This window comes from Blennius ocellaris (genome assembly GCF_963422515.1).
Source record: "Blennius ocellaris genome assembly, chromosome: 10".
Classification (NCBI taxonomy): Eukaryota; Metazoa; Chordata; class Actinopteri; order Blenniiformes; family Blenniidae; genus Blennius; species Blennius ocellaris.
Window position 1 is genome coordinate 18,926,160 of NC_137659.1, and position 16,134 is coordinate 18,942,293.

General features: G+C 41.8%; 1 protein-coding gene across 2 annotated transcripts; it reads left to right on the forward strand.

The window, feature by feature from the left end:
* Positions 1–1,076: 1,076 nt before the first annotated feature.
* LOC308135210 (integrin alpha-6-like) lies at positions 1,077–15,641 on the forward strand. Of its 2 annotated transcripts, XM_080503089.1 has the most exons (26): positions 1,077–1,309; positions 5,871–5,998; positions 6,108–6,187; positions 6,790–7,042; positions 7,279–7,410; positions 7,522–7,735; positions 7,823–8,016; positions 8,126–8,220; positions 9,135–9,262; positions 9,351–9,440; positions 9,615–9,676; positions 9,749–9,918; positions 10,018–10,158; positions 10,271–10,386; positions 10,646–10,802; positions 10,938–11,021; positions 11,203–11,282; positions 12,206–12,283; positions 12,375–12,477; positions 12,581–12,751; positions 12,941–13,039; positions 13,146–13,256; positions 13,769–13,867; positions 14,011–14,136; positions 14,313–14,390; positions 14,974–15,107. In XM_080503089.1, the coding sequence occupies exons 1-25, from the start codon at positions 1,134–1,136 to the stop codon at positions 14,379–14,381; spliced, it is 3,156 nt and encodes a 1,051-aa protein (XP_080359215.1). In that variant the 5' UTR covers positions 1,077–1,133; the 3' UTR covers positions 14,382–14,390; positions 14,974–15,107. The 2 variants fall into 2 exon arrangements, with proteins under 2 accessions (XP_080359215.1, XP_080359214.1); XM_080503088.1 differs by lacking the exon at positions 14,313–14,390 and having other exon boundaries at positions 14,974–15,641.
* The last annotated feature ends 493 nt before the right edge of the window (positions 15,642–16,134 follow it).

Genomic DNA, 16,134 nt, shown 5'->3' on the forward strand with positions numbered 1-16,134 from the left:
ATTTTCACATCTGATTATTAAAGGGCTAGCGTAAAATATTCAGTTACAAAGAATTCTCACATCAGCTGATCTGCTCTAGATTCTTCCAGAGACTGTCAATGACGATTTAAGTTGACAACAGACCTGTATACGAACCACATTCTTCCCTTGCCCTTTTCCCTTTCTGCTCTCCCCTCTACCACCATTAATTGTGCCTTTTATAGTACTGTATGTGGGCAGTTTCTTTCTCCCTCTCCCCTTCTGTCTGCCCTCTCCCTCTGTGTGCAGACAAAGCCGGCGTTGTCTGCTGAAATGCTGTGTTGCAAGGACAAGCTTTGGGTCAGCGTCTCATGGCATGCCTTGAAAATCTTCTGGTGACGGAGTCTGTTAATGTGGCACTCAACGCTTCATCAAGTCTAAAACTTTTTTGATTCATGGCATGAGTCAACCCAGAGAGACACACACAGTTTTACATTATGAGGGACGCAGCCATTACAATCACACCAGTTGCTGTCTTTCTACTTCTTCATTCCCTGAGGTTCAGGATTGCATGTCAGAATGTTTCTCACTGTTATTCTTACTGAGGTAGACAACCTGAAAACTGCACTTTTTGAGAATGTGTTGAAAAAGCAAGCTTTCTTCTGTTGTTATACAGATTTAATGCCAGTAGGCACAACTTACTGTAAGCCTTTCACACTGCACTCTTGTGTCCGAGGGTGTTCCTCCAGTATTTTCCCTCCCATGGATCTGAGGGGAGGTTTTGTTTTCGCTTGTTACCATGGGAGTTTATGAGTAGTTTATTACAGTGTTATAGAGCCTATATGGAGGCTTTTGATGCAGAAGCTGCATGTGCCCTTCTGTCAAACACGGTGACCCAAATGGATTACACCACTGACCCGCTGTGTGCTCCCCACAGACTAACAAGGCATTAATCGTTTCCGACTGGAAATGTGTGTTATGTGGTCTGGGTTGCAGGCGGTGTGGCGTGTGAGGTGTGGTAGGAGTGCGAGAGACAGGAGGGCCAGTGGGAGGGGCAGCTGCCAGTGGTCGATCCACATCCAACCAACCCTCCGCAAAGTTCCACTCACACAGTTGCACCCTCCTGCACGCGGGACTCACCTTTCTCCCCAAGTTCACGGGAGCTTTACCTTTCCATGGAGCGCCGGATCACTTGTGGACTGTGGCTGGCCGCCTTTCTCTCGGGATGCGCGCGGCTGTCGGCTTTCAACCTGGACACCGAGAATGTGCAGCGAAAAGAAGGAGACCCGGGCACCCTGTTCGGCTTCTCCCTCGCCTTGCACCATCAGCTCCAGCCGGTGGATAAAAGAATGTAAGGGTTTGGTTCTGAAAGGGAAATGACTTTGCACTACAGCTTTTCTCCTTTGAGAGTAGTTAGTAACTAGAATGTCACAACTTGGAAGACGATTTTACGTTCACTTTGGAAAGGTGGAGCAAAAAAAAGAAAAAAGAAAAAAAGAAGCCCTTTGGAACCTCAGTCGTCATTAGACTGCTAACTCATTATGTGAGCTCAGATAGTTTCCACCGAGTTCATCTGCAGGCCTCTCTGTTAATCTTTCTCCACAGGTAACTTATTTGTGCGCTTTTACGCACGTGTCACACTGCAGCTCTTTCTAGTTCGAAATATTTTACTTACTTTCGGTAAGACTGAGAACCCCTTTGGCGTTTAGAACCAAAACACCTCACTGAATCACAGTTGGCATGTTTACGGGCATTGTTTCAAAGGGATTTGTCACTCTGAGTAAAGGCCAGCTGCCATCCAGTGGTCACTGATTTGAATGGACTGATTAGAGCTACATCAGAGCAAATGTCAGGTCAGATTCTTTCATCCACTGAGCTTTTTCCCAGTTAATTTTCCTTCCTTCTTTCTTTTTTTTTTTTTTTAGGGAAACGTTATATATTAACATCTTTACTAAACTTTGTAACTAAGTAACTTCAATTATTTGTGTGTGGCAATAACTCAAGACAGGAGCATCTTTGAAAAAAACCTTTGTTTTGTTACTACGAATCACTTTAGTTCAGCGTTTCCCACAGTTTGTATTATAAAATGTTTTGCCCAGTTAGTAATTGGCACAACAGACAATACAAATGATCCCTAGAACATATGTGGACATTGTACCATCCATTCCAGAAAGGTGGAATGATAACTTATTTGAGGATACAAGGATTCGATCTTATTCATGCAATACAACTGACTTGCATTGTTTTCGTTTTTAAAGACGAAGGCCTAGTATTTCCAGTGTTTGTAAATAATGCTTGTTGGTGCACATTGAGCCATCCTTGCTGTGTTGAAAGATTACAGTTTGAATTATCACTATCAATCAGTTACCGAGGATCTGCATGTCTTTAACTTGTTACATAGATACATGTTTAATGGGGTTGTTACACATATTGACACACTTCTGGCAAAATATACATATATTATTGTATTCTATTGTAGCGAGTTCTTGCCTTGTAGATAAAATTGGTGTTATTTTCCTGGTTTGTGTGACACTAAAGTTTAGTTTTGAAGTGTCACCTGCCCAGAACAAAAACATTTTTAAAACATAGTTGAAGCAGTGGAAATTTGTCAGGGGTATTTTCACTGATATCAATTATTTGATGACTTAAAGACAAACCTCAAAATGGATCAGCAGATTTACGCCTCTCATTGTTGTGGAGGGGAGCCCCCTAATCACTTATCACAACACAATGATACTCTTCAAAGCAGAGTAGTTTGTCAAACGCGCCCTTTGTGATAATGTCAGCTGATTTTGAACCACCAGGAGCATGCTACTTTGTAATTAGTGTTTGGATATGTGCATGCATGTCTGGACAGTAAGCCTTGTTTGTTTTGCGAGTGACGGCACTGTTGTAGAGGTGGAAGGCTCTCTGGCTGTGGAGGCAGTATTTGTGTTTGTGCACATGCCCTTGTGCTGCCTGTGGACAAATCTGTGCGTGTGTGTGTGTGTGTGTGTGTGTGTGTGTGTGTGTGTGTGTGTGTGTGTGTGTGTGTGTGTGTGTGTGTGTGTGTGTGTGTGTGTGTGTGTGTGTGTGTGTGTGTGTGTGTGTGTGTGTGTGTGTGTGTTTAATGTTGCTGATGCATGCTGTGGCTGAGCACTGAGGCGTTGCCTCGTTGTCAGTCATTTGGAAAAGTGTCAGAGAGCTCAGTGAGCTGCTGCTTGATACATTCCTAACCTGAGGCTACAAAGAAGAGCTCGACAGATGAGTCTTTCCTGTGTTCTCAATGATTTCCCGTAAGAGTTCACTATCGTCCACTGCAACAACTTGAGTGCCGAAGTAAATGTCAGCGTGTGCGTACTTGTGCCCCCCGTGTGTTCATGTCCTCACGGCTGGGTGTGCACTCTGAGTCACAGTCTTTTAGCAGCTTCGCATGCCAGCTTTTGTTCAAGCTTTATATACTCCAGTCTCCTATGCCCTACAGGGATGAGTGTTACATGTACCTGCAGGACGGACATGTGCATGTGTGTACATATCTGTGTCCATTTGTTTGATGGTCTGCCTGTGTATAGCTTTCAGATACTTCAATCATTGCTCGATGGATGTGTTTGTATAATGAAATCAAGAGCAAAAGCGCAAAACGAGGGTGAAGGGAGACCTAACGAGGGAATTTTTAGAGCTTTTGAGTGTGAGAAACGTGCGGAATTCATCAAATGTGTGAAACTGGTGAAATGAATACATGTAGCAAGAAGAGCAGAGGATATAGAGTCAGGCTGAGAGGGAGAGGCGAGCGCAACATCCTAGCAGGTTCATTAATAATGTCAATGTCACATTTAGTCTAAATTCCAGCAGTGATGGAGGAGACGTGATGTTTGTGGCCTTGTGTATGACGGTGGATGGTGATTGTGAATCTGATGAAGCGCATCCACAAGAGTGAAATGGAGTTACCTCATTCTCCTTTCCTTCTTAGTTATGGTTACACAACATCAAAGAGAAATGAAAAGGAGCCAGAGAACAAAAGATGTGACGTCTGAAAGAATCCTGAGAGGACCATAAATCAGTTTTACATCTGGGCACCAAATACAAGCATTAGGTCAGATCCAGAAGGCTTGAACGAAGGATGTATCTCTTTTGGCCAATTAATTTGATAAATTAATTGGCCAAATTCTTTATATACAGTTAGGCATGTATATAAAGAAAACCTTTAAAGCTTATATGACATATATACAACTCAGAATATCAAAATACTGTCAAACGGGATTTTATGATTAAACACTCTTGTGATTGTGGGGGCTGTTTCATGTCACCAATATTTCATCCCAGCCGTCTTGCATATGTATAGACTCTTTCTTAACGACACATAAATGCAGGAAAACTTTATTACCAGGCTGACATGTTTTGGCTGCATCTGCAGCCTTCTTCAGAGTGTCAGTTTTGCTGTTATAATAAGTCATATTTGACATGACCCACATGTCAAATTACTGCCTCATTCAAGATACTTGACCAGAGACAAATCTTACGGGAGTTTGTGTCCATATTTCCTCTTGACTTGCTCAGTCTAGCAGAATATCACTGGTGATGTGTCCCACCTGGGATCTGCCGTGCATCATAAATCCTTGAAGTGATGACTCATTCAGATCACACTCATGTTTGATGGTGTGAAAGAAAATACATTGCTCACTATTTTGCACAACAGTGCACATACAAGAAGAGGCGACTCCATACCCTCCAAAATCAAATGTCAAGTGTAGATGACTAACCTTATGATAAAAAAATAGAATGGATCGGACACTCAATGGGTGTAAAATAGCACTGTTGTGGTTGAAAGAATGCCAAACCAACTCAACAGTTCAGATGAAATAGAGTGTAGACCTACTGCCTGTCAAGCAGGACTTTTCAATCCCATCCCATCAATTTTTTGTTGTTGTTGTTTTTTTAAGAGATAGATGTAAACTGTGTGGAGTGGAATAAATGTAGTTGTCGTCAGTTCAATCCCAGCATGGCCACTGAAGTCAAAATTATTTGTACTGCCTCAAATACACTGTCGTGACAAGTGAGTTTACACTGCAAATATGTTGATCATAGTAGGCCTCAGCTCCATACCCTGCTATACATCTCAGCATGTTTCCTCCCAGATGGTGTCCGCATCTAAGAATGCTTTGTATTCCAACTAAAAATGGCTTTGCTTCATCTTCTCTGGTGGAGAGAGTGCTCCATGAAACTTTATCTCTAAAGGTCATCAAGCAGGCAAAGCCTGTCAGAGACATATCCTGCGAGCGCGCTCTCAACGCCTCATTGTATTGTGTGACATCACTGACTTGTTGGATTTATTCTCTGGGGAACCCTGGGAACTGTGTCCCCCATCGTCAGGGCTCGGGTGTGAGCGGTGTGTGTGTGTGTGTGTGTGTGTGTGTGTGTGTGTGTGTGTGTGTGTGTGTGTGTGTGTGTGTGTGTGTGTGTGTGTGTGTGTGTGTGTGTGTGTGTGCAGAAAGAGATAGGCAGCCTGGTTTAATATCCACAGCAACCCACTGAAAGGGTTCTTTGACTCAGTTAGGATGAGAGGACATGGAACATCAGTATGGTGGCGGATGTGCATGTATGCTCATGAATATGCCGCCGTGTGTGTGTGTGTGTGTGTGTGTGTGTGAGTGTGTGTGTGGGTGTGTGTGTGTGTGTGTGTGTGTGTGTGTGTGTGTGTGTGTGTGTGTGTGTGTGTGTGTGTGTGTGTGTGTGTGTGTGTGTGTGTGTGTGTGTGTGTGTGTGTGTGTGTGTGCGTGTGTGTGACACCATTGACTGGAATGTGTAATAATGTGAATTGTTTCTAATGCGAGTTCCCCGATGTTTACAGTGATGAATTTAATGCGGGGGGGGGGGGGGGACTTTTGATTGTTGCATATTGTATTGATCTGCATTCTTGTGTGTGTCTGTGGCAGGCTGCTGGTTGGAGCTCCAAAAGCAAGATCCTTGAGTCGTCAAACATCTAACACGACAGGAGGACTCTACAACTGTGATATCACCTCGTCAACTCGTCTCTGTGCGAGAGTTATCTTTGATAATGACGGTAAAATGCTTGTTCATACCTTTGGATCTCTCTGGTGCTATATCCTGTTATAGGCATGTTTTTTTTTATTTACATTTAAGTCTATTTATTTCTGTTGCTCCCTATGTAGAGGATTTGGACAGAGAAAATAAACAAAACCAATGGATGGGAGTGACAGTGAGCAGTCAGGGGCCAGGTGGCAAAATTGTGGTAAGAACTTGGACTCATTATTGCCAACATTATTAATCATTCTAACATGATAAAACAGGGAATCGGGGACAGACAAATAACTGCATGCAAAAGATCAAACAGGAGCAAAAACAACAGAATGAATGAGGATCAATACCCCAGACATGATGAACACTGGAGTAGGAAAAGCTGGGACAAAACATGTGATTGACACGAACACAGAGCACAGTTTTTATACACAGTGAGTGAGTGTTTGTTGACGCATAGTAGGAAGTGATCAAGAAAAGGAGGGAGAGAGGACAGGGAAACACAAGACCTGAAAGGAGAGAACAGTTAGTAAACCTGACCACACACCAGCGATGACCTAGAACATGAACATGGACTAAATGGTCTGGATTGACATGAGTAAATATGACCAGAATAACCGAAAAACCGACAGACATGAAACAGTCAAAACTGTTTTACTATACCTGACTAGAATGTGACAAATTTGTTATGAAATTTCCTCTTTTATAAAAGGCACCAGAATGTGCTTGTTGTTATGCTTCTTTTTTTTTTTTTTTTTTTTACTCATCCACCTTCTCGACATTTGTTGAACACAACTCCAAATTTCTGCTTTCAAGACCTGTGCCCATCGCTACCAGCGTCGCGACGCCTCCGTCAACTCCCGTAACATCATTGGGCGTTGCTACACATTGAGTCAGGACTTAACAATTAATGTGGGAACTGATGGAGATGGCGGTGAGTGGCAATTTTGTGACAACCGACCTGTCGGCCATGAGCTGTTCGGCTCGTGCCAACAAGGCCTCTCTGCAACCTTCGACAAAGACTACAACTACATCATCTTCGGGGCTCCTGGAGCTTACGACTGGAAAGGTAATCAAACACGTGTGCTTGGCTGCATGTGAAGACAATTTAACAGCATAGATGCTTGATGTGAAATGGCACAGGAGCAGATTCTCTAGTTTTCGCGTAATCACTCCACTCAAGATTCATGATGTTGACTTTTTCTCTGTGGATAAGACTGTTTTGTTGGGTTGACGTCTATTTAGTACAGGTCAAACATGTCTAATCTTACCTCACCGGGTCTCATTCTCCTTCCTCTCTCACAGGAGTGGTACGCCTGGAACAGAGGAACGACTCTTTCGTGGAAATGGGAAGGTTTGATGACGGCCCGTATGAGACGGGAGATGAACGTGAAAAAAAAGCTTTTCTCGTCCCCGCTGTTTCCGACAGCTATCTGGGTACAATATAAGATCTCCTCCATGGCTGTCCTTGCCTCCACAACACTGCATCAAACAGGCTATCCATATTCTGACTTCATAAGCAATCATTTATGTGTATCTTTCCCTTAGGATTTTCTCTGGACTCGGGAAAAAGTTTGACCAAGAAGGGCCAGCTGACGGTGGTAGCGGGTGCTCCGCGAGCCAACCTCAGTGGATCAGTTGTGCTGTTGAAGACAGGCGGGGAATATAGCAAGATCTTGGTTGCAGAGTACACCCTTGACGGAGAGGGACTGGCCTCATCATTTGGCTACGATCTGACTGTGCTGGATCTGAACAAGGACGGGTGAGTGAAACCAAAAAACACACACTGTGCTGCAACCGCTGCAGTTGTGATTGTATATGTGCTTCACACTCTGATTTTGTTTGTTAGCTGGCAGGACCTAGTAGTGGGAGCCCCTCAGTACTTTGAGAAAGATAGCAAAATTGGAGGAGCTATATATATCTACCTCAATGAAGGTGGAAAGTGGAACAAGATCGTACCCACCAGAATAGATGGACCCGCGAACTCCATGTTTGGCCTGTGTGTCGAAAACCTGGGAGACATCAATCTGGATGGTTATCATGGTGAGGCTGCAACAATGTGCATGCAAAAGTGTGATTCCTCCCTGCTGGTCATTTGTAATAGTTTCCTTGTGAACAAAATGCATTATCCAGTTATTGTTGTTGCTGGCAGACTTTGCTGTGGGGGCTCCGTATGACGATGACAACGCTGGGACTGTTTTCATCTACCATGGATCGGACAAGGGAGTCTCTCAAAAGGCTGCGCAGGTAATGACACATTATGAACTGGTTGTATATCCAACATCAGTTTCCACATGTAATTGTTCTGTAAACACTTTGCTGTACAGTCACCAGTAACTTGCTATAAGCTGGATGCCAATAACTTATTGTAAAACAGTTTAACACTGCTCTTAATAAATTTAACACTGCTGTATCATCATTTCATGTGATATTAATCCATTTTACTTGTAATAATATAACCACAGTCTATTATCATATTTGGATATACAATGACAGAGGTTTGGACAGGTTTGTACCAAGCTTGATATATGTATGTATACCTGTGCTGGGGTGATTTAAGTTTATTTCTGTTAACGCAATGAAATATATTCTGAAGAGGAAGAACATTTTAGAAAAATATCTGCATGTGTTTGCAGGGAAATTCTCATTTGTGTTTGATAAATTATTCATAAACCCGATGCTTGGCTACTTAAGATAAATCCTGAAAATCATTAGAAGATAATAAATGACGTCACAAACCTCAAATATCCTGTTAGATAAAAATGTAATAACCTTAATGTAGGTTATCTTAAATAACATACACATTACATCAATTACGACCTGAACCGTGTTTCTATTCGGCCAATATTATACTAAAGAAAATACAAAACAGTGCAGTGACAATATCTGAGTTTGACTTCAAGAAATAGGAAAATATACTTATATATATATATATATAGTATGTATGTATGTAAAAATATGTGAGTTAACTCTGTAAGGCCACACAGTTGGAAAAAAATTGTGTGGTTATCTAAAGTTGAAAGTCAAAAAACGAATTGGATCCTTTGACTGTTCAAAAGACACAAAAACAGTTTCAATGAAGAAATGTTCTGAAATCAGTATTTTAGATTACTTTTGTGCTTTAAATTGTTGTCATCAAAGGATGTGTTCCTCTTCATCAGGAGATCTCTGGCAAGCCCCTAAACGTGGGACAGTTTGGTTACTCACTAGCAGGCAACATGGACCTGGATAAAAACTCTTACCCGGACCTGGCGGTCGGGTCCCTCTCAGATGCTGTCTTTATTTTTAGGTGAGTGCGCTCGTGTGCGTGACACGGTGTGGTGACACGAATCTTTCAGCGTGATTTAGGGTTTGCCTACTGAGCTCTTTCTTTCCAGATCACGTCCAGTTGTTAACATTAAGAAGGAAATCAAGTTCACGCCAAATGAAATTGACTTTACCAAGAAGAACTGCGGCAACTCCTTCTGGTATGTGTCTTGTTAAAGGTTTCCTTAATGATTGGTTAGTCGGCCCAAGCACGACTATGTCGTTGGTGCGTTTTCTTTCCTTTTTTTTTTTTTTTGACAGTAATTAATCTTTAGTGGAAAAATAATTGAAAATAAACAACCTTTAATTTTGTGAATACACTACTGTGTCCGCAGCTTAGAGGTTGAGGCATGCTTCACCTACACTACCAACTTCAAGAGCTATACACCCAAACTGAGTAAGTTGAAACTTGCAGCAAGGCAAATTGCTATCAGCTCTGATTCTAAACCACCTCTTCTGCCCCTTCCAGCGGTGGCGTACTCCCTCGAAGCAGACGCCGAACAAGTCAAGAGAGGACTGAGTCCCAGAGCGACCTTCACTGACGCCTCTGGGTCTGGCCTGGGCTATAAATCTGAAGGGACTGTTGACATTGATGGAAAAGGGAAAAAACAATGTGTTAAACGAAAGCTTACCATACAGGTAGCAAAAACACCCCCAAACAAAACAAAACAAAATTGCGTTCCCTCGTGATCAAAGTGCAATTTGGTCTTGGCAGTAAGGACTGACGTCATCTTGCAGGAAAATATTCGAGACAAACTCCATGGCATCCCCATCGATGCGTCCGTGGAGATCCAGAACTCGAAGCGTAAACGTCGACAGAGCTCGGGTTCACTGGGGCCAGTTCTGGATCCGAAGCTGGCGGCTCCGACGCGATCACAGGTGCGTATGTATGATAATCGATGTGTAACCTCAGTGAAAGTATTTTTCCTTGTGAAAGTATTTTTGCCTTTGTCTTCATTATTTGTTTGCGTTTGTGAAAATGATTTTGTAGGTGGAGTTCCTGATGGAAGGTTGTGGCGGTGACAATGTTTGCCAGAGCAACTTGCAGCTCAAATATCGCTTCGGCCACAGGACATCAGATGAAGAACCATTCACTCCTTTAGCGCTGTAAGAATATATATGGCGTTTGATTTAATATATTTATGTATTCACTGAAAAAAAACAAACAAGCCATTAAATGCTGTTTTGGTCTATTTGATACAGGGTCAGGAAATGCTCCACAGAATGAGTTTTCACACATTTAGCAGCTATACAAGAATAGAAAATCAGGACATTTAAAACTATTTGATACTGATCAGGTTAAATTGATTGTGAATTATTATGGGAATATGTTATCATCATGCATTCTCCCAATTTCTGTCTATAGTGAGAACGGCGTTCCAGTGATTTCACTCAGCAACCAAAAAGAAATCGCCCTGGAGGTCAAAGTGACGAATCTCAATGGAGATGATGCGCATGAGGCATCAGTGGAGACTTTCTTCCCTCATCCTCTGACTTACTCTACTTACCGCAGTGCACCTGGAGTGAGTTTCTTTTTCTGCTACCCACAAAACACACGCACGCACGCACGCACGCACACATTCTGTACCTTTGAGTGATCTTACATTCATGACCTACAAAATGTTGTGGTTCTTACTGGGGCTTTCTTGGTTTTATAGGCATTTCCAGTGACCTGCATTGCCAACAGAAATGGATCTTGGGCTGATTGCGAACTTGGAAATCCCTTCAGGCGTGACGCAGAGGTGAGAGAAAAATAATCTGACTGTCATTGTTAAAATTGTGTGTGAAAAGAGAAGATTAATGGCTGCAGTGAAGGAGGACCTGGAAATGGATGGTGTAACTGCAGAAGAAGAAAAAATACATCACAGAAACTCCTGGACGGAAGAATGAATAATTCATCAGTATATGTTTTTGTGTTTATAGGCAACCTTCTACATTATTTTGGATACATCTGGCATCTCTCCCAGCACTTCTGAATTGGAGATTGGTCTTCAGCTTAACACGTGAGTACACATCAGCTTGTGATTCTGCACCACAAACTGAGTACACTACTTATTTCCCCATACTGTATTGCAATACATTCAGTATTTGTTATCATATCTGTTGCTACACACTTCATAGAGAAATGCCTGCATGCACACACAGTATGTAAGGGCACAGATATTTGACAGGGTTTTGACCCAAGTGAATCTATGTCAGGTCACCACTGATTAATAATTCACATATATGTGGTACCCATGATCAATCAACCCAATGACATGCATACCTATGACATTTATATACATATAAGTCCAAATGTAAAAGCCTATCAGATGCCTCACAACTCGTTTGTAGTGTGTGGAAAAAAAGAGAACATGGCTCCGTCATAGTCGGGTAGAATAGGCTCTTGAGAAAACTCACTGTTTTTAGGAAGAATAAAGCTGAAAGCACAAAGACGCTGGCATAATATATTTGAGCATTGGCAAATCATATCGTTGTCACAATCCTCGACAAGATTGTGGCATATTGTGTGTTCATGTGATATTGTGCCACCGTGCTGATAAATTACATTTGTCAGAAACATACAGTACAAGCTGAGTGCAGCAAAACGCTGCAAATTGCAGACATTGTTTTGGGATATTTACTTGTATTTTGGACGAGTAATCACATTAATATACATTTTTTCTTCTTTACAATGTTCAACTTCTGAGGTATGTAAAGATATTTAATGAATGTATTATTACCTCTTGACTAAAACAACGGAACACAGACATGATAGTATATTACTAGTCTGGCCCTATGAAGATCAAACTGGCCTTAAATGAGCTTGAACGCAGGTCAGTTTCCACCATTTGAATATATTTTATAGGTCGACCTGTAACTTTGTCTCCTGCTATTCACATTTTGAGTGCCAAAGGTGACCCGTGCACAAACCTTGTCTCAACAGGACCAGCAGCCAGCAGAAAATGCCTCTTGTTAAAGCAAAGGCAAAGGTGGCCGTCATGTTGCAGCTCTCTGTAACAGGGTAAGAAACACAAGTATGACCTCCATGTGCAGAATAAACAGAGAAGAAGGATCAGTTGCCTGCTGCTAAACGTGCACGTCTGTCTCTCCAGTCAAGCACAGCCTTCACAGGTCTACTTCACCGGAGACGTCAAAGGTGAGACGGCCATGAAAACCGAAGCCGACATCGGCAGCGCCATCATGCACCAGTTCAGAGTGAGTGCGGGGCGAGCACAAGATCGTACGATGATTTACAATCCCCAAGACATTTGCAAGGTATCACATAAGTGGGGTAAATGAAATGTTAATATTTGAACAGGTAATCAACCTGGGAAAGCCCCTGGCAGACTTTGGCACTCCCACGCTCAACATCGACTGGCCCAAGGAGACTGAGGGTGGAAAATGGCTCCTCTACCTGATGAAGATCAGCTCCACGGGTGTCGAGCAGATGGATTGTACTCCTAAAGGGGAGGTCAACCCTCTCAACAAAGTCAGTGAACGCTTGACCTTATTGTTGTGATTGTTACGCCGGTGTAGTCTCTCACAAAAGATTTTAAAATACCAGACAGCGTAGGTGATCGAAGAAAAAGACAATTTTACGTTCATGTATTAGTTGTTTCACACAATAAAAGGTGAATAATTGTGACTAATGATTTCTCATTTTCTTTTTGACTTTTAGGAACTAGGTAGCAGCAGATCAAGAAGAGCAGCGAGAAACAAGCAGGAGGCAGGAGGCACAATTTCTCGCTATATGAAGGACAAGGAGTCAAAGATTCTGGTAACACCACTCAGTCAACTTCTCTTCTATTGTTTTTGCCACATTTTTGCCCACATTTTCAACCAGCAGAAGGAGTTGAGTAACTCTGTGCTTCCCTTATTGACAGTCCTGTGGCAATGGGGCAAAGTGTGTGAGAATAAAGTGCCCCCTGCAGGGCATGGACAGGAAGGCAGTCATCACTCTTTACTCTCGCCTGTGGAACGGCACCTTCATAGAGGTAATAAAGTCTTTTTTACTTTCGCTGTTGTGAAAAGGATTTTAAATGGATGTAAACGTCTGTATTAGCAGTTACAATCAGCAGAATCAGGGGATGTTTTTGACAAAGGTGAACAATTTAGGTAACAACTGTGAAGACAGACAAAATACATAATGGATATTGCAAGTACTTATTCTCCCATGTGCATGCATGGTTTTTCTCTGGGTATTCAGGTTTCCTCCCACAGTCCAAAAACACGCTTTTTAAGGCTGACCAGGGACTCTAAATTGTCCATAAGTTTCAACGTGTGAGTGTGTGATTGTCACTGTCCTGGGTTCAAGTTCAATAAAGTAGTACCGAAGATGGATGGATAGTTGCAGAGACTTATTTATTTCTCAATCTTCTGTTGACAGCAAGATATTTAACTTTGAAACTACCAGTCAATTGATTGATTGATATCTTGTAGAAGCCAAATTTCTTCTTCTTCTCTGTTCAACCTGTCTGTTCACTTTGCTTCTTTGTCCTTCAAACAGGATTTTTCCAAGATACATCACACGGAGGTGATAGTGAAGGCATTTCTACATTTTGACAAGGCGGTAAAGAACATCGTGTTGAGTAATGTTGAATCACAGGTAAACAATTATTTAACCTTTTGATTTGATTATTTAATTATTTAAGGGCAGGTCAAGAAGAAGCTATATGACCTGGGTGGGGCTCTGTAAAAGATATAAAACACTTTCATTGACAAATATTGATGTTCTCTCCATGGGTTCAGGTGAAACTGACAGTGTTTCCAGAGAGGCATGAGGCTCGGTATGGAGGAGTGCCATGGTGGATCATTGTGCTGTCTATCCTGCTTATCCTGCTGTTGTTGGGCCTGTTGGCTTTCCTTCTGTGGAAGGTAGGACTGAAAGCTTTTGGCCACCCAGCCCTTCTAATAAGAAGCACTGATAGTGTAACATTTCCAATGAAGATCATCATTTTGAACGAACGACCTTTCAAGCCATACTGACAGAAGAGCAGTAGGTTCACATGACAGCGTTTATGCACATTTTCTATTAATTTCCCTCTCCTCAGTGCGGAGTCTTTGGGAAAAAGAAAAAAGAGGACCCATCAGAAAAAGAGAAACTGACATCAAATGCATAAAAAAAGAGGGTAAAATTACATTGCCGGCCATGACTGCCTGAAATTTCTTCTTGCTCCATTTTGCTACAAAAGCTGTGCTTTCTGGTTTTAAGCAGGCACTGGGCGTTTCTCACACTGTGAAATGAATGCTATTCAAAAAGCTGACTGATGATTTCTGCAGAGACTAAATGCCTGTAAGATTTTCACACATGAATATGTGCGTATCACTATGATTTACCTGCATGGCCAGGGAGGTGACGGCTCATAAGGTATGACTGTGTTACCTGATGCTCTAAAGAGGGACCAGTGGAGCTCTCCTACGCCTCTCTATTTTGGACTTTTCTTCCAACTCGGGTTTGTTTTTCTTGCTTTTGCACATGCAGTCACTTCATCTGAAGGCTCCTTCTCCACTTCTTTTTTTTTTTTTTAATGGGACATTCAAACATGTTTCTTCTCCGTATAAAGAACTACAGAAGGCTTTGCTGCACCCCTGCCCCCCAAAAATAAAACAATGACAACTCCCTCATCAGCTTGCTTCGCTTTTCCTGAAAGCCTTTAACCAGCCTTTCTTCACACAAAATATTGAATGTACCTCTCCTATTCTTCTCTGCAGTGTGGCTTTTTTGAGCGTGCCGAATATGAAGACAAGGTTCCCAGTTACAGCGCAGTTCGGATCAGACGGGAGGAGAAGGTGATGAACCCCGGAAACAGTAACTGGGAAAGCATAGAAAAGAAGCCCTGGATGACAACGTGGCACGACAATGAACACTATTCTACACGTTCCATAAAATCAGAGTCCACATGAATTCACGTTGAACTGACAAACCTCAGTTTAACTCCTTTCTGCTGCCCCCCTTTTGCACAGTGAGAACTGTAAATAAAAAAAATACAAAGATTTGACTGTATTAAACTTTTGTAGGACAATTTCCGGAATCAACTTTCTGCTTCAGGGGCTGATTTTTAATTTTTAATTTTAGCTTGAACAAAGTCTGTATGAATTATGGAGGACAGTTGAAGTGTGTGAGAATCATGCACAGCTTCGGTCCATCAGAACTTTCCAGCTTGCCTTGTATATTCAGTGTTCCTTGTGGGAGGATAATTCAATGTTCTTTTTTTTGTTGGTTTTTTTATGTTTCGTTGAATTGTTTCTATTTATTCTTGCAAGCAGTACTTTGTTACATGCTCTACAGGCCAAAGACTCAAGTAATGCATCAACAGATGTTTTAACTCAAGTGTGCAAATGTTCCCCCATTTAGAAGTAAAAAAAAAAAAAAAAAGAAAGCATTTCACTGTTGTATCTGCTTGAAAAGTTGATGCATTTTTTTCCACCACACTCAAATTGCCTCTGATTGTACAGATACTGTAAAGTATGCACAGTTCATCATTGGAGTTGTACATGCACCAATAAGAGTGTGCAAGAGAACAAAGTGCTTCTTTAATACATTTTTTATTTTATCCGGTCATATCTGTGTCTTGTGTATCTTTATGAGGAATGGAAACCAAATGGCATAATGTTTAAAGTAATATTTATTAAGACATAAAAAAGCATTTACAGCAAATACCCAAGGGCCTAAATCAGCTCATTGTTAATAAAATTTAAATAAAGATAAATTAATCATGTTAAAAAAAAGAAAGTGGGAGCTGTTTTTCCACATAGCTTATAATTGAAGTAAAGAAACGAAAATTGCTGCGAGTTTGGTTTTTGGTGCTGGAGTCAACCATCAACGATATGAACAGTGGAGAATGAGCGCAGTGCATCAAGTCATTTCTATCA